The following is a 19,604-nucleotide window of genomic DNA, read 5'->3' as shown; positions in this document are numbered from 1 at the left end:
CCCAAACAGGAGTAACTTTCTCCCTTTATATCTACAGGTATTTTACACTGGCTGGGATACCTGGTGGTACAACACTATTCTTTCACGTTGAATCCAGCTCAGAATAATTTTTAAAAATTATTATTCATTGAGGGAGGTGGGTGTTACTGGCTTGGCAAACATTTTTATTGTCCTTCCCAAATTGCCCTGGAGAAGGGAGGTAGTGAGCTGCCTTCTTGAACCACTGATGGATTGGTAAACCCACAGTGATATTCAGAAGAATTTGGCTCAGTGACTTGGAAGGGACCTTGAAGGTGCTGGTGTTTGCTTGCATCTGCTGCCCTTGTCCTTCTGGCAATAGAGGCTGCAAGTTTGAAAGGTGCCTTGAGGAGTTGTTACAGGGCATCTTGTAGATGGTGCACACCGCTGCCACTATGTATGTGTGAAGAAGAGACTTGATGTTGAAAATAGTGCATATGCTGCTAATCAAGTGGGCTGCACTGTCCATGATGATATCAAGTGTTGTTGGGACTGCAGTGACTCAGGTAAATGGGCCGTATTCAATCACACACCTGACTTGTAACTTGAAATTGGTGGACAGCCACTGGGGAGACAGGAAGCGAGTTCCTTACCACAGAATTCCTAACTTCCCCCAAAGCTAGTATTTTCATGGCTAGCCCAGTTCATTTTTGGTCAACAGTAACTCTCAGGATGTTAATAATGGGGGAAATTTCAGTGATGGGAAAGCCACTGAACATGTATCTGCTGTTCATCCCCATCTAGAGGTTGTGGATTTGAAAAGGTATTGTCGAAGAAGGAGCCTTAGTGAGTTCATAGAATCCATTTGGCCCAACATGCCCACACTGACCTTCTGAAGAGTACCTCACCCAGAACCATTCCCCTACTCTATTAGTCTAAATTTCCCCTGATTAATGCCTCTAGCCTGTACAACCCTGAACACATATGGGCAGTTTAGCATGGCCAATTCACCTAACCTGCACATCTTTGGACTGTGGGAGGAAACCAGAGCACCCGGAAGATAGTCAGACACAGACAGTCGCCCAAGGCTGGAAAGGAACCCAGTTTCCCTGGCACTGTGAGGCAGTATTCTCGCAGTGTTTCCTGTGGATCATTTATGGAGGGAGCGGATGTTGAAGATATTGGATTGGGTGGGGGGAGGTGGGGTAAGATGGTGGTGGGCGGCAATCAAGCAGTCTGTTTTGTCCAAGATGATGTCCTTACCAGCAACTTAAATCCCATTCAAATAAATAGTGACAAGTTAATCGGAGGTGGAATACAGACTGGAAACTTTAGTACAGCGTGTTAGGGTCTTGGCTACTGGCTGTTTCATTTGGAGACATGCAATGCAGCAATCAGCTCCCTTTAGAAGATTACAAAAGAACAAAGGAATGCACACTCAGCTGGAAACAATCTCACCAACATTTTGTTTCCTCAGAGATTAAATTCCAAAAAGAAAAGTTTGACATAGAGCCAAAATTCAAATGAAAACCACACTGGGATACACACAGTGTCTTTTATTCCATATATGATGTATTATAACCATTTTCTGTTAAGAATTATTTCACCCACAGGTAGGAGAGACGAAAAGCCAAGATGTCTTGAATGACGATTTGGGATTTGTATCAAAGCATAATTTGGAATAAAGCTGGACACACATGGCGACAAATCAAATTATGCAACAGGATCAATAGTTAAGGCCAACAAAAGCAGCTCCATTATGTGCTCAAATTATGATTGGGTGAGACACTGGATACTCAAATGTGGCTGTGAAAACTAGTCAGTTATTCAAGTACATGTTTGATTGTTCGAACTTGGTTATCGCTGAATGAAGAGAGTTTGTTGAAGCTTTTCATCTTGCAATCTTCAGGGCAATTCTCATTTTAAGGGGAAAAGATTTATGCTCTATGACAGAAGAATGCTCATTGTTCTTTGGCACATGGACTCAGTGGTACAGGCTTTGCCATGGAGAATGCTCCAGTTAGTGATGATTAACAGTTAACTGCCAGGCTTTGTTTAAATTCTAAACCAGGCAGGTTGGCTGACAGGCAAAGGGACTGCCTTGAGAAATGAGCCAGTAAATGGCTGCCACTTATTTTGTTGAGTTAACAGGTGCAGGGTGTGTGCATGTTCTTGGTCTGCAAAGAACAGGGTCCAGTGTGTGTAGCTTCCAGTACACACAAATGTGTCACACTGTAAGCCTTCATTGGTTGTCAGAGTAATTTTTTTGCACACTCAGTTTTATCTTTAAATATTGTACAGTTGCAGAATCTAAAATAATGTTTGACACTGTGTTGTGAGTTTACAAGTATAGTTGGGCCAGTACCTTGTCTGTTATTGACAGCCAAAAAATATTGTCAACTCAACAATTTAAGTGACAGTCACTCACTGACTCATTTTTCAGGGCAATTTCTTAACCTATTAGGGTCAACATACTTGGTTTAAGTTTAAACAAAGCCTAGAACTTAACTGTTAACCCATAATCACTGGTGCATTATCCATGGTTACAGCTAAACTAGAAACCACTTGCCAATTAATATGCATTCTCTTCTCAGTATCAATATTAATTTTCCCTTCAATTCATATTCTTATGAACTGTCTTGATGAGTACAAGACAGCAACACTTAAGTCACGTATTGGTGCAAAATGAACTTAGATAGTGAGTGACATCTCACTGATGGTTTTTTAAAACAAAACGCAGCTGCCCTTTTTGTTCTCCCACCCCCCCCCCCCCCCCACAGTACAACCAAAACATTTAGGAATTGTCCTCACCTTTTCCCATTTGTTGTTAATGTCTTGTGGGGCGATTGTTGTGTAAGGATTGGTACCGGCCATGTTGACGTGGTAGGTTTGGACTATCTTGGATACCTCGTTGTGAATGCCTAGGATAGCCTGCCGCTCGCGGTCTGCCTCGGGCAGGGTGGCTTTAAATTGCTCGTGAGCAGTTATCAATCCCTATAGGACAGAGTACAGGTGAGGAACAAAACATTAGTCACATAGAGTCCGGAATATCATGAAAATGCGCTATGTGGAATTCGTTTGGAATCTCAGTGTGACATATTAGCCTTCTAAAAAGGACATTGCACTGAAACAAAGACACTGACTCAAAACAAGTGCTCAAATGCATTTGTGTAACCACATTCCAGAGACCCCAACAAAGACAATGGCACACCTGGGGGTGAGAACAGCTCCTGACTGTCTCATCAGGGTAGAGGATGGATCATTTAGGGATTAATTTGTTGAACATTAAATATTAACCACCTCAGCTTTCACGAGCGAGAGAAAGTTGGGCCAGACATCAGCTTTTGGAGTACACAACCAACTCAGAGTTGTGATGTAATCTTTTGGTGGACGTTTTAATTTGGATTTTGACAGAAACTACAAAGTAATACTATTTATAATCTCTAAACCCGGTCTTTGAGACAGAAAAGCATATTTAGATTAGATTAAATTACAGTGTGGAAACAGGCCCTTTGGCCCAACAAGTCCACACCGACCCGAAGCGCAACCCACCCATGCCCCTACATTTACCCCTTACCTAACACTACGGGCAATTTAGCATGCCCAATTCACCTGACCTGCACATCTTTGGACTGTGGGAGGAAACCGGAGCACCCGGAGGAAACCCACGCAGACACGGGGAGAACGTGCAAACTCCACACAGACAGTCACCTGAGGCGGGAATTGAACCCAGGTCTCTGGCGCTGTGAGGCAGCAGTGCTAACCACTGTGCCACCGTGCAGCCCCATCTATCTATCACTCTACAGCAGACAAAGCTCGGAGGGAAAGCCATTGGAGTTTGACAACAATAAGTGGGATAACCAGTACAGAACCAGTGGGTTTAACGTGAACTGGAGTTCTATTTTCAGATATGCGAGATCAATTTGGACCAGTTCTGACACTTCCAAGTTTTACTCTCAGACACAACTTCAAACCAACTACTTCAGCTGGTGAAACAGTGACTGTGGATATAATTCATAAATTTTCCTTTCTCTTAGTAAGTGTGCATTCTTAACTTGGCTGAGTTTAACCTTACATATTCTTAAGGTTATATGAATATTCTATAAGGCTGTACTTTTCCTCATGCATTAATATTTACTTATCCACGCTACTTAACTCTGATCTGCCTGTATTGCTCGCAAGACAAAGCTTTTCACTGTGCCTCAGTACATGTGACAATAAATTTAATTCAATTCAATTTGGGATTTGAGTATGTGCTTGCTAGTGAGAAGACAGACATACTTGTACATCTTTAACTTTTTTAATGTTTTACTCTGGGGTTTGGCACAACTAACCCTCATGTTGCTTCAGTCAAAATTACCTATCTGGCTTAGTTCTTCACTGTAGACAGACAAAGTACAAACTGAATTGGCAATATCCCTGTTCATCTGGTCATAACAATAGATTAATTATCATAAAATGGCTTTAGGAAAGGAATCACCTGTTTTCCCAGGGACTTGATCTGAACAGGAATCAATGGAAACTTATCACTTCGCCACCTCTGACATTATATTTGCTTACATATTTTGGACTCCACAGAGTCACACAGCATGGAAACAAACCCTTTGGTCCAATTCGTCAATGCTGACCAAGTTTCTCAAACTAAACTAGTCCCACTTGCCTGCATTTGGCCCATTTCCTTCTGAACCTTTCCTATTCATGTCCTTGTCTAAATGTCCTTTAAATGTTGTAACTGTACCAGCATCCACTACTTCCTCTGGCAGTTCATTCCACATAGGAATCGCCCTGTGTGCAAAAAACCTGCCCCTCAGGTCCCTTTTAAATCTTTCTCCTCTCGCCTTAAAATTATGCTCTCTAGTTTTGAACTCTCCAGCCCTAGTGAAAAGACCTTTGCTATTCACTTATCAATACTCTTTATGATTTTATAAACTTAGACATGGTCACCCGTCAACCTCCTATGCTGCAGTGAAAAAAATCTTTTCCAGTCTCTCCTTAAAATTCAAATCCTCCAGCCCCTGCAACACCTTGGTAAATCTTTTCTGCACCCTCTTCAATTTAATAATATCCCTCCTATAGCAGGGCAAGCAGAGCTGTACACAGTACTCCAAAAGTGGTCTCACCAATTGCAGCATGATGTCCCAATTCCTAAACACATTGGTCAGAGCAACGAAGGCAAACGTGCTAAACACCTTCTTTATTCCCCTGTCTATCTGTGATGCAACTTTCAGTGAACTACGTGCCTGAACCCCTAGGTCTCTCTTTTCTACAACACTCCCCAGGGCCCTACCATTAACTGTGCAAGTCCTGCTCTTGCTGTTCTTCCCAAGATGCAACACACCACATTTACTAAATTGAATTCCACCTGCCACTCCTTGGTCCAGTTGATCAAGAACCCTTTCTAATTTTTGATAACCTTCATCACTGTCTATACAGATGTCAATATCAGACAGGAACCTCAAACCATGCAGCACATTTGGTAGCCCTCAGTAAACACACATTTATTTGGAGTATTCAGGGACCAGAACTTGGCAAATTCTTGCCTTCAGCTAGTAACAAAATTAAAACCTTCTACATCATCCATCAAATTTGAAACAATGTAAAATGTCATCTTACCCAGACTGGATACTTGAACTGACTATGCTACCGCGGCACCTCTCCAAGGCTAACTCAACACAGACATGAAAATATTAAAGAGTACAGTAAAGGGGGTAACTGAATCAACCAATGCAGTTATGATAAACTCATCACATTTGAATACCTAGCAACTCTAGTTAGAAAAGTTTAAAAATAATAAATTATAATTAAAGAAGATTAGCCATGGTAACTACAAAAGCATCAATTTATATCTGTATCATGGGCCAGAATGCTGATGAATAAACTAGCAGGACTCCTACTCCTCATCACTATGAAGTGATGCTTGGTGAAACATGTCTATGTTAGATGGCCAGGTGAACACAATATAGTCTTACCTTCCTATACAGCCCAGCTCCACCATGTCTGATGAGCCTGTATGCTCTCATTACTTATGTGTAACCTAAGCAACAGTGTAGCAATGGTACCAGAGAACTACTGAAGACTGTGTAACAATACCCAGTAAGAATAGATTGTTGCAGCATGTTATTGACTAATAACAGATATTAGTCAATAAGACATTATTTGAAATCGGAATTCACCCGTAGGGTAGTTAATATTTTAAATAAAGGCACTAATTACAGATTTTATTCAAATTTAAATTGTCCATCTCAAACTGACATTAAATTCTGAATGGGGAATTAAAATCAATCCTGCTAATAAAGATAGAGAGAACACTAGAGCTTTAGCCAAAGCTTTTAAATAGAAATCAACAGGGCATCTTACTGAGTGCATTCCAAATGGGTAAACAATAAGGGAGAGGGGAAGAGAGAGAGCTCAGATCCAGGTATAGGAGATACTTCTGGCTTTCTACCAATGAAATTAGATCATATATTATGTCATTGAGGTCAGGGTGAATATCTGAAGTTTTAAAGATATACAGCCTGGAGATGTTAATGTTGGACAGCATGGTGATGCTATGGCTTTAGAAGTAATTTTGTTCTTTTCTAAAATAAATAGAGGTTTTAAGACAGATGTGCCAGTAAACAGCTTGTGAGGCCTTGGGCTTTTTTTAATTAAAAAAAACTTAGAACAATAGAAGCAGCCTGAATGAGTGTGGCCAGCTGTCACAGACCAGGATTTCAAGATTTTTTTTAATTTTTAGATTCAGCAGAAGCTGGAGTTTTGAAGTAGTAGAAGGTATCTTTTCCCTCTATCAGTTACAACTAGAAGCTGAGACTTCTCTTCCTATTGCGGACCTTGCAGGTGAGAAGATCGGATTTCTGAATTTGCCTTCTTTCCCCAAGGGGTGTGTTTATGGGATGTTACTATATTAGGATGGTTATTTACTAATTGTTACTGCATCTATTATTCTGTTAAGCTTTCCAACAGAGTTGTTATTTTAAGTTCTTGTTTTGTTTTGCTGCATTTTAACTAGATCGTTGAATAAATGGGGTTTTGCTTATGTCCGGTGGTTTGCCCCATCGAATTGCATCTCAAACACAGCATATTACATTTGCCTTTAAAAGAAGAAAAAGTTAGGGTCATGACTACCTTCTTAAAACACGTTGAGGGGGTCTGGTCTGCTCCATAACACGGAAAACCTAATGAAATTAGATCATATCCTACATCCCCTGTAATTGTTTTCTGCTTCTGTGCAGATTACACGTGACATTGGCTCCCAGAACTGGAAGTGAACACACCAGCCAATCAGTGTCTGTGTGTGTGCATGTTGAGAGGCTGCGCAGCTTAGAGGGAATGTTGATCACATCGGAGTTTATTTAAAATCAACAATGGAGAAATTAACTGATGAGTCAAGACTCAAAGGTCAGGTAACAACCCACGATGGAAGGGAAGGGAATGGGAGACAAATCAGGAGGTGGTGATTGTTTGATACCCAACTTGAGTTATAAAAACATGGAGATTGTAGGCTAGAGACTGGAGAGAAATCAGGATTACCTGATGTTAAGAGCTCCTGGCAATACAATGACAGCTCGAGCAACGTTGGTAGTGAAAAAACAGAGAAGGGAAAGCAAAAAAGCAGGACTTTTGAGCATGCAGTTGGATGTATAGGAACAGTCGAAGAGGTGGGGGAAAAGGGGTGTGGGGGTGACAAAAGAGAGAGAGGGAGAGAAAAGAAACAAATTGTTCTACCATGAGTTGACACTTAAAAATGCTACAATATAACTGCCAAAAAACACTCTCCAGTGCATCCACAAGTGCTCACAGCACTTTCTCCAAACATTTACCCATTTGTCTATATTTCAACTGACTTGAGAAATTTTGGGGTAATAACTGGGTGTGCTCACAGCAGAGTTAGTGTCAGCACATCGGACTGCTAGTCCTTTTCAGGAATGCGAGAAAATACCTCAATGCTAAATGTGTGCACCCCTCTTCACACAAGAACATACAAACATATGACACAACATGCTTTCGTGAAAGAAATTACAACTACTTTTTGGAGCAAAAGCTGGCTTTGAAGTAATAGGGATAGAATGCAATTTAACACTTAGTTGAAACAGAGCAGAAAGACAAGGTCATGGTTAGTATGTCTTAACTGGAAGACTCTTTCTCTAGCAACGCAGCACCCCATTACCACTGCAGTTGAGAGTCAACCTAAAGTATATGCTCAAATTCTCAACTAATACTGAATCTCAGCCTTTACTTCAAAAGGGGATGCATTACCAACAGCCCAGCGGGATAATAAACACTCAGTGTTGAAGTAAAATGCAAACTGCTTCCCTAACATGTATGGATTTGTGGGGATTGGAATGCAAATATGTGAAATGTTGTCAGACATTCAAGAGATATTCTGAACACTAGGTTAAAGAGCTAAAATTGGATATGCTGCTCTCAAAAATAAATGAATTGGGGACAGTAGGTTTATAAAATTCTTAAATATTAAAATAAAACATTATCTGGACATTCAAAGAAAAGTCCACAGCTACTAATCTCTCCAAAAACTCCCATATCATTCAGGATACCATGGCGTAGTCACCAGGTGAGCAGATGGATAGTTTCCAGGCAAGCGCAATGGTTCACCAACACTTCGGGGATAGCCAACACTATGACTTCACAGAAACTGCAGAATTCCCTGAAAATACTCAGTATCTGATTCTCTCTCTGTCTGGCTGCATTCCTTGTGAATGGTCTCTGCCAGTCCCACACATACCCTGATGATCCCTTTCTTCAGTGTAGAGTAATTGATTACGCATATAAAAAGGGTACCTGTTTTCTTAGACTAATCAAATGGCCATTCTTCAACTGACGGTGTGGGCAGTGAGGTGACAGGGACTGGGTGCAGTCCTCACTCAGTACCTATTCACTGGAATGTGGTTCAGACCAGAAACTCTCGCTAATTTTTCCATTCCCAGGTCCAGATAGTCTGGATGAGGTCAACTAGCTTAGGAATTGAACCTGGGACTTTGTGGATCTCCACGGACATGGTCCACGGTGAACAATACTATTCCTGGCTGAGAATTTGCGGGAGTCTGGCAATTATAAAATCTGTAACTAGACTAATTGAACTAAGCTGGTATTTTACTTGTAAAATAAGAAACTCATCCATCATAAGCTTTTGGTGTGACATAAATATGCAGTACAGTTCTCAGCAACATTTTTTCCCCAGACTTGGCAGGTTAAAAAGGTCAAAGTTTACTAATTGTAGAGAACAATTCCACAGACGTGTCCAAATATAGTAATTTTTTTTAACCAACTGTTATCATTCATATTCTTTCCCTTGAGAAATACTTAAGGTTATAACACCAACTGCGGTTTCATACAAATTTCATTCCTCCTCTTCAATAGGGAAAACCTATTGTTAGCTATGTTGCCACTGTACTTCATGTGGAAATGATGTTGGACTAATTATCCAGAGTCCTGGACAAACTATTGACAGGCTTTCAAATCCTGCCATTGCAGGTTGCAACTTTGAGATCAGTTAATAGTAAAAAAAATCTGGAAATAAAAAGATGGCAACGGTAAAAGTATACATGGTTGAAACCCAGTTGGTTTATCAATGCTCTTGAATGATTAGATTAGATTCCCTACAGTTTGGAAACATGCCCTTCGGCCCAACAAGTCCACACCGACCCTCCAAAGAGTAACCCATCCAGACTGATTCCCCTACATTTACCCTGACTAATGTACCTAGGACTATGGATAATTTAGCACAGCCAATTCACCTACATGCACATTGTTGGATTGTAGGAGGAAACCGGAACACACACACACATGCACACAGACATGGGGAGAATGTGCAAACTCCATACAGACAGTTGACTGAGGCTGGAATCGAACTCAAGTCCCTGGCGTTGTGAGGCAGCAGTGCTAGCCACTGTGCCGCCCCAAATATAAGGCGGCAAACCCTTACCCAGTTTGGCCTATATGTGACTTCAGTCCCTCACCAACTCTGAACTGCCCTGCAAAGTGGTTTCAGACTTCCAACAATTGGATCAAACCACTCTGGAAAATGAGGGATCTGCAACACCGATATGGCACAAGTGAATTACACATGCGTCTTTAAAAAAAGTTTAATCTTGAGGATGTGGGTGTCAGTGGAAAGGGCAGCATTTACTATCCACCCCTTGTTGTTCTCAAGTCAATGGTGGAGAGCTATTGCATTCCATGAGGTAATTGTTCTTCCACTGCACAGAGAGGGAAATCCAGGATTCTGATCCAGTCAGGGTGAATGAGCTGTGAAACATGCCCAAGTCAGCATGGTATGGACCTTGATGGGGAACTTCAAGGTGGTGGCGCTCCCTTGTGCATCTTGGTGGTAGAGGTCACAGGTTTGTAACATAGCCAAACAAACACGACCTACATGCTTACTCTACAACAACAAAGACAGATGGTTTTTGGCTGAGACTTTCCAAATCATTTCACAAAATTATGGGCAATGAACATAAAGGTAAAAGGTAAAAACACACACTAGAACAGCTGTGTTAACTGTACACATCACTACTGTACAGACATTGTCATGCTCAACATAGCATTCAACAAAATGTTATACACTCCAAAAGCCAAACTGATAAACTGGATTAATTCACATAAAATTCTATTTCAACAAAGATATTAAATAATTTAACTAGATTAAAAAACACAGAATAAATAGTGTAATTTAGCTCAGTTGACAACATTCTTGTTCATTACCAGAGAGTCCTGTCCTGGAATATATAACCTTGCTCGAGGGAATGCTGTAATGTGGAAGATTGTACCTTTCTGATTGGTGCTTTGTTTGGGTGCACGGAAGATTCAAGAACAGTCTCTAAAGGGAAGTATTGGCCTAGTGTCCTGGACAATATTCCTCCTTCTGGCGACACCAGTGTAACCAGTGGTTATTTATCTAAGTCATCTCTTGTGGGATCATGCTTTGCATCGATCAGCTGCCTACGACATAATAGTGATGCCCTGGGAGATGCAAAATGTACTGTATAAACTCAAGGTGTGCCAGTCATTTCTTAAGAAGATAGTGGCTAGAGGGATTTCAGGCAAAAATGTGCATGTTCCACACATAACTTGTTGATATTTTAAAATCGAGCTGTTGAAACACATTAGAACATACCTCTGGCACAGAAAATTCTTCCTATTGAAGAGGAATACAGTTGCATTGAAGTTAGTTCAGAAGAGGTTCACGAGATTGATTCCAGGGATGAGGAGTTTGTTTTATGCAGGAGAGATTGAACAGTTTAGGACTGTACTCTCCAGAGTTTACAAGAATGAGAGGCGATCTAATTGATAGAAGACGCCGAAGGGAACTGACAAAGTAGATGTCAAGTGGATGTGTCCTCCTGTGGGGCCATCTACAATGACAGGCTGCAGTTTTAGATTAAGGGTGATAAATTTGATTTCAAGATTAGGAGGAATCACTTCTCTCAAAGGGTTGAGAATCTGTGGAACTCACTACCATGGTGTGCAGCGGATGTCAGGGTATTCAGTAAGTTTAAAGGAGGAAATATATCTTCAATTAGTAAGGGGAAGAAGGGTTATGGAAAACAGGCAGGAAATTGGAGTTGAGGGGCTGAGATGAGGTCAACCATGATTACACTGAATGGAGGAGCAGGTTGGTGGGCCTTCTCTGCTCCTAGTTTTAATGTTCTAAAGAATCTTCAAGGCTGAGATAGACAGATTTTTGATCAGTCAGGGAATCAAGGATTATTGGGAAAAGGCACGAAAAGTGGAGATGAGATTTTTCAGATCAGCCATGATCTCACTCAACGTTTGAGCAGTTCAATGGTCTACTTCAGCTCCCATGTTTTATGATCCTCGTGACAATAAAACTGTCATTTTGCCAGCACGTGAATTACTTGGTCACTGGTCAGAGGGTCCTTTGTCAGTTCAATGTGGAATGCAGTGCCTTCCAGCACTTAAGTGATTTGACTGAATTGCATTTCAGTTCTGATAGAATTTGGTTTGTCGCCCTACTGTACCCATTACCTAAAGAAATACCTACTGTGTCAAAACTCATCATGAAAATGCCAAGGCTGGACTGTATAGGACATATATAAATATAACAAAATAAATCAGGTGGTGATGAAAGTGATTGACAGACTGATGGGAGAGTGAAAATTGTGACTTGTACTTTACAGCACTGCTTTTGATTGGTCAAATATAACAGTTAAAATCAGCACAGCCAAAGAGGAGATAGACATGGGGACAATATGATGTGTAATAATACAGATTCAGTTGAATAATATGAGAAAATGAGACGACAATCATAATGATATGCAGTGGATACAGGTCTCACCCAAGAGAACCGTCAAGCAGGTTTAATGTTTTAGTTTATAAAAATGTTAAGTTTAAATAAACTGAAGGGGGTGGTAGTAAACAAAGCTCTTCAATGTTTAAGTGACGCAGATTCCCATTGTCCTGTGCATGTGGGAGTGCCACTTATCATGATTCTCCCTGACGCACAATGTCAGGATGACTCACAGATAGCAACTCGCAAGTCTGTTTTTATTAGCGTTGCATCTGTGCGGCCAAATACAAACTTAAATGTACCACAGTGGATGGTGTCCTGTGTCAGGCAACCTGACAAGCAATGGTTTGTTCCAAAGAGCGAGTCAATGATATCTTTTGTTGCTTTTTCTGAAATGGAGTGTCTGAAATGGAGTGTCTGAAATGGGCGACGATAGCACTGCAAATGGAATGTTGTCATATACTGCAAGAGCATGTAAAATTTGGGACGTTTTACCGTAGTTGTTCAAGACATTGTTGCGACCATATGTCAAGTACTGTTTATAGTTTGATTTCCTTATATAAGAAAGGACATAATTGCATGAACAGCAAATCAGAGGAGATTCATTCGACTGATGCGTGGAATGAAGTGGTTATCTTAGGAGATAAAACTACAAGAAAGTTGGAGAACCCAGCAGGTCTGGCAGCTTCTGTTGAAAGAGAAAAGCAAAGCTAACATTTCGGGGTCTGATGTGACTCTTCTTCAGCAGTCAGAATTGGGTTCTGAGGAACAGTCTTTTGGACTTAAAATGTCAACACTGTTTTTCTCTCTCCACAGTTGCTACCATAAGTTTCTCCAGCACTTTGTTTCATTTCAGACTTCCAGCAGCTGCAATATTTTGCTTTTATTTGGTCACCTTGTGAGGACAGATTGAATCTGTATTCATTTGAACTTAGAAGAATGAGAGATGAGCTGATCATGCCATATAATATTGAGGAGACTGGACAGGATTGCTGATGAAAGAATGCTTCCCTTTGTAGAAGGGATTAGAAATGAAGGATACAGTTTAAACATGAGAATCTCCTGTGTCAGACTAGTGGAGGGTAGAATGTTTTGCTTCCCACAGAAGATAGTGCCTCTGTGGAACTTTCTTTCCCAGAGAACAGTGGAAGTAGTCATTTAAGTGAGAAGTAGATAGATTCTAGATTAGCAAGGGAGTCAACGGAGAAAATGGGTAACCAGGAAAATGGAGATGTGGGCACAATCAAATTCAGTTATGATGTTGTTCAATGGCAGAGCCAGCTTGAGGGGCCAAATGGTCTATTCTTGCTCCGAATTTGCGAATTCACATATGTGTTCTTGAATGTTTCATACATACCTGGATTTCCTCAATAGTGTGAACAATAAACGTGTCCTGCAGGTCCTCCATGGCACCTTCCATCCAATTGTTAAAGGGAGCAGCCCTCTTTGCATATTCTAGATACAACTGGTCAATTGTCTCGAGGAGTTTCTCTGTCCTCTGAAAAGGAATGTAAATACATTCATTAAAGTCGAAGAAGGATATTGAGTCCCTTAAGGCAGCTCACTGATATTAAACGGAAGCTTGTTTGATCATTCACCCCTATGGCATTGCTAAGTGAGGACTACATGCAGACGTTTTGGCTTTAATACTCAGTATTTGTTAATATTCAAATTATCCATCACCTACAGCTCTGGCCTAATACATCATCTTCTGTCTGGTTTTCAGCACAGATTTACTGCCAACATTGCATTCTCTGGAACTCTGCACTTGAACAATCTGGTGATTAACTAATCTTGGACATGTTCAAAGTCTTTGGCAGCATTTTATATTGTTCATTTCTGTGCAATTTTCAAACTCCCACTTAAATTCTGTTCATGAATACTGAATTCCTCAAAAATGTTGTAGTTAACATCCTCTGACATACTTATCATTCAATCAATGTTCCCTAATATATTTTCTCTTTTCACCATTTACATCTTTTCAAGTCATAATCCAACTAATTCACTCCCTACAGTAATGTGTAATTATCCAAGGTCCTTCAGATGACATCCCAATAGATACTCTCAACCACCTTTCCATTCTCAATAACGCTGCCTTGCAAAATCACGAGCTCTAGATATAGAGCAAAGAAAATGAGATGCTTCCCATTCTTTAGAAACACATCATCTTCTTATTTCTCTCTTTCTCCAACCTTCAGCAGTTCTGCATTTATTCCTTTTTCATCTATGGAAATTCTTGGTCTTAGTTACTCTTGAGTTCTGAAATGGGAATGTTTGAAGCCTTCTTGCAGCTGAAGTTGTTCCCCCAATAAGTTATCCAAACAACTGTTTTGCTGCCAATAGTTGTAACTGGAGACAAAGCTTAAGCCAATCCCAAGCTATGAGTACTTCAAAATCTATGGACAGTGTCTTTTGATGCTGTTCTTGCGTTGATTCAAGAAAAGGAAAGCTCTTTTGAGCAGTCCATTTCTTTGCAATCCTTAGAGTCATACAGTCATTCAGAAAGAAACACACCTTTTGGTCCAACTCGCCTCTGCTGACCAGGCAACTCAATCTAACAGAGTCCCATTTGCCACCATTTGGCCATATCCCTCTCAACCCTTCCTATTCATACCTCCACCACTTCCTCTGGCAGCTCATTCCATACGCGCACCAACCTGTGTGTGAACAAATTGCCTCTTAGATCCCTTTAAATCTTTCCCCACTCACCCTAAACCTATGCCCTCTAGTTTTGGACTCCTCCCATCTTAGGGAAAAGACCTTGTCTCTTCACCCTATCCATGCCCCTCATGATTTTATACACCTCTATAAGCTCATCCCTCAGCCTCCAACGTTCAAAGAAAAAAAGCCCCAGCCAATTCAGCCTCTCCTTATAGCGCAAACCCTCCAGTCCCAGCAACATCCTTGTGAATGTTTCCTGAACTCACGCAAGTTTAACAAAATCTTTCCTATAGCAGGAGACCAGAGCTGAATGTAGTATTCCACAAGTGGCCTAACCAAATTTTTTTTTTTTTGTTTTTTTTTTCACAGCCACAACATGGCACCCCAATTCCTGTAATCAATGCACTGACCAATAAAGGCAAGTGTATCAAATAGTTTCTTCACTACCCTATCTGCAACTCCACTTTCAATGAACGAGGAACCTGTACCTCTTTGTTCAATAACACTCACCAGGACCTTACCATTAAATATACAATTACTACCCTGATTTGCCTTACTAAAGTGCAATACTTCACACTTAACTAAATTAAACTCCATTTGCCACTCCCATTGATCAAGGTCCTGTTGTACTCTGAGATAATGTTCTTCACTGTCCAATTTTGGTGTCATTCCCTTTCTGAAAGCTTCTTTTTCTTAAGAAACAGTTTTTCTTGTTCTGATCTTGCTCTTTATATTCTCAAAATACTCCATCCCATGTATCGTTCATCCTTCAACAGTTTTATGGTTTCCACAAACAAAATTCCCTTGACAGCAAAAATATCCAGACACAGGCCAGAGCTACTAGGAGATGTCAGCTTGCATGATATGGATGGTTTAATCAACTTCCCTGCAGTTTTCCCACGACAAAAATGACAAGTTAGAAATGGATGCAACAGGTCAGGAAAAGACAACAGTGCCTGAGCTTCACCAAAGTCACCATGCAGAGGAACCGATGTGGAGAGTATAGTGATTGCCATGAGGTCAGCCAGGAGGACCTCATAGAATAGGAGTTCCCTGATTGCTCCAGGTTAGCAGTCCCAATCAGGGAGCTCTGGCTGACAGATATAAACAGGAGTGTCAGGAGATTCTGTTCACTCAGAGCCGGCTCTGAGGGAGCTGGATCAGTGTCATGTACTGTGTATGTGTAAATAAAGGGTGACTTGGTGACGGGATATTGGCCTCTGGGGAGTTATTTCAGAGACGGAAACCCGCTACTTATACAGATTGGTCAACAGTTCAATCGACATCATCTGATAAAATATCTGAATACTGCATGAACAATATATAACCTGGCCAGCAATTTTAAAACCAATTCTTCCTTCACCTTCACAATTAGGCTTTGTTTCACCACTGTTTGCTTTCATCATGCAGTCTCGCACACATTAGCACTCTGTAGCTGAAAACAATCTTGATATCTACCCTAGATGTCTAAATATAGAGGGCTGTTGTGGTAGTGCCCATATGTTTGGGCCAGGAGGCCCAGGTTCAAGTCCCACCTGTTCCAGAGGGATGTAATAACATCTCTGAATGTTGATTAAAATCTATCTAGATGTTGAAATAGCATTCAACTGATGTACATGAGCAAAAGTGAGTCTCAGTCACTAAATTTATGCTCCATTCATTTGAGTTATAGACTAAACCATGAGACAAACACTCAACGTTTTAGTAACTGAGATGTATAAACATGACTAGGTTTACTAGAGCTCTCTAACATATGAGATAGGTAAGTTATGAAGACAAAGCAGATTTCTAAGGAATTTAATAAACACTGCAATCAGCTTTGGAGTCTGGCCAAGTGCAATCATAAGATCCCCCACTAATGGGCCGGATTAGAGACTGTCAGCACTGTCACTACTTAGGTTCCTCCCATGATTATCTCAGCTGAATCCCCCTCAGCTCCAGCATCTTCTGGTTTACTACCACCAGCGTCAACAATGTAAAGAACCCACAGAGCATAATACAAGTGAGCTCTTACCTCCAACCCCTTCAATACAGGCTGAGCATTGAAAACATTAAATCATTCCTGTTATGCTAACTTTTGAAAAGTGACTGATTCTTTACAAGTATGGTATACAGAATAACAGTCCAGGAATGTTCTAACTGACCAGATTAATAAGCCTTTCCACCATTTCCAAAACCAAAATAGATTTAACTGCTTGATCACCGAGTGAATTGATTGTACCCATTTTCACCCTCCGGTGAAATGTTACAGGTGCCAATGGCCATGGTAGTCTGAAAATGCCTGCTCTCAGAAACTAAGGGCAGTGGTGGTATCCCTACCTCTGAGCCAGGAGGCTTGGATTCAAGTCTCATCTGCTCCAGAGGTGAGCCAGGAACAGGTCGATTAGAAAATATTGATAATGTTCCAGGTTATTGCAGGAAAAGCTGGCTGTTGAGCCAAACTTTCATCATAAATTAATTTGACTCACTGAACTTGAAGCAGTGGTTCCAGACTATGAACAAGGCTTGACTAAAACTAATCACTCCCTTTTTCAGAACAGGAGTAGGCCCTTGAGCCTGTTCTGCCACTGCATCAGATCATGGCCGATTTGGCAACTTAACTCCATCAACCTGCCTCAATTCCTTAAGCCTCAATTACTGCACTAATCTCAGTTTGGAATTTTTTTTTCCCCAGTTGCTCCTCAACCTCAACAGGTTCTCCTTTTGAGGAGAGGGGCGGGGATTGGGCGCTGGTGGGGGACATGGATTCAGGTTTCCGCCACACACTGCATGGCGACTTCCTGGCACTAATATGAAGCCCCTGATTGTGAAGACTTTCTGACAGGAAGACATCATTTGTCTTTATTTACCCTCAAAGTTTCTAAAGATTTTTAACAAAATCCCCTCCAAACCAGAATGCCCTCAAACACGGTGTCCGAAATGATAAGGAGCACTCCACTTGGATCTGACCGAAGTTTTGTAAGGTTGAATGTCATCTCTATTGTTTTGTTCATCCATTTAAAAAATAAAATTTGGCCTGTGGGCTCTCTGCACAATCTGTGTTGCAGCTACCACACATACAAACATTGAAGTAAAATAGAAACTATGTTCACAAGACACTGGTTGAAGTCGAAAATACCTCCAAGGCATCTCTCCTCTTCTGGGTCAGGGCTCCTAGATTGTCCCATTGGTCACAGATCTTCTGGCATCTTTCATTCACACTTGGGGAATCCCAGTAATCCAGCTCACTGCAAAAGTCAGAAATTACTCATCTTATCTCATGGCTACATACCAACAACAAAGGTTCATCAGTACCCCATCCCCAACAAAATCTCCCTTCATATTTGAGTGCTGAAAATGAACACGCTACTGTTTGTCTAGAAACGGCCCTGCGACTAACTTTTCGTATGGGGATTTTAGTGCAGAAACATCAAAGCAGAAAGAAGAACAAACTTGCGCTAATGTAGTGTCTTTCATATCCTGGAATCTCCTAAAGTGCATCACAATACTTCTCCGTTATCATTGGTCAGATATAAAGCAAATACAACAGCCAATTTGCTCACAGCAAGGTCCAACAAGATAATAAGATGAATGAGTGGATAATAATATTGGCCAAAGTATCAATGATGGCCAGTATGTCAGAAGAATTCTCCCACTCTTCCTTAAACAGTGGGATCTTTTACTTATACCCAAGGCAGAAGCAGCCTTGGTCTATAATCTCATTCAAAAGACAGCACCTCTCATTGCAGCACTCCCTCACTACAGCACTGATGTGGTAGCTAGATCATGGACTCTAGTCTCTGGAATGGGATTTGAAGTCATGACTCCGTCATGAAGGGGATTGTGAAACTGCTGAGCCAGGAGGTTACCGGGCGTATATCTACAAAACAAACTATTTCTACAGTTTTACTTCTTCACAGGCAGACGCATAATCACATTTGACATAACCAGCTCAGCATTTTGCTGTACTAAGTCAAAGGCCTGAGCTCGTGGGGGAGGGAGGGTCATCTGACACAGTGGCAGGATGGTTCTTCTGCCCAATGTTTCACTCCTACACAAGCAGAGGATTGGGCATGATGGGTAGCAGTGAAGTATCAATGGGCATTTGCCTTTCTAGGCCGTTGCCAACAATTAAGTGACAGGCAGTTTCTCGATCGGAGGAAACACAACCAGGGTTGACAAGTACAGCACCAATACAACGCAACTTCAAACCAATTCATTTAGATTTAAATGTCCCTGGAGGATATCTCCCCATGGAGCATTCACTCAGGGCAGTTTCCAATCTTTTGCCTTCTTTAAAAGCAAAGCTTCACTGAAATACATACTTGAGCTCCTGGGCGATTGCAGCGATCTGTTCAACACGGTCCTGGTGAGCTGCCAGGTCACTCTCAAAGGCCTCGTGCTTTTTCAATATAGCCTTCACTTCAGACAGGGTCGCTGTCTCAAAATCCTTTGCCATCAGCATTTCCTCCTTACCTAAAATAGGAAGGTAAGTACAAATCACAGTTAAATGTACAGGTCCATTAACGAACTGTCTCATTAAGTTATTTTAATGAAACAGGCATTATATTTCAGGAAGTTAGGGGAAGGAATAGATGATAGCAAAATCGACAACTCTGTTACGAAACAGCTATAAGCAACTCTATCTCTTCAGCTCCTCCACTAAACTTCACAGCATTCCCACTCGTTACAATCATCCGTCTGTTATCACAATTTGAATGAACCCAGCCATACTGAT

General features: G+C 41.1%; 1 protein-coding gene across 6 annotated transcripts in view; it reads right to left on the bottom strand.

Annotated features, from left to right (window-relative positions):
- Positions 1-19,604, bottom strand: part of actn1 (actinin, alpha 1) — a 221,127-nt gene that overhangs the window by 15,513 nt on the left and 186,010 nt on the right. For all 6 annotated transcript variants that reach the window (XM_087990066.1, XM_087990065.1, XM_087990063.1 and 3 more), the window contains exons 12-15: positions 19,192-19,342; positions 18,006-18,114; positions 13,584-13,724; positions 2,770-2,952 (exon numbers count right to left, since the gene is read on the bottom strand). In XM_087990066.1, the coding sequence (XP_087846192.1) occupies positions 2,770-2,952; positions 13,584-13,724; positions 18,006-18,114; positions 19,192-19,342 (584 nt within the window). The remainder of the gene's footprint in view (positions 1-2,769; positions 2,953-13,583; positions 13,725-18,005; positions 18,115-19,191; positions 19,343-19,604) is intronic.

Source organism: Chiloscyllium plagiosum, unplaced genomic scaffold (assembly GCF_037043375.1).
Source record: "Chiloscyllium plagiosum isolate Xiang-an unplaced genomic scaffold, Cpla_swu_hap1 HiC_scaffold_8, whole genome shotgun sequence".
NCBI lineage: Eukaryota > Metazoa > Chordata > Chondrichthyes > Orectolobiformes > Hemiscylliidae > Chiloscyllium > Chiloscyllium plagiosum.
This window is presented reverse-complemented; position numbering and strand designations above follow the sequence as displayed.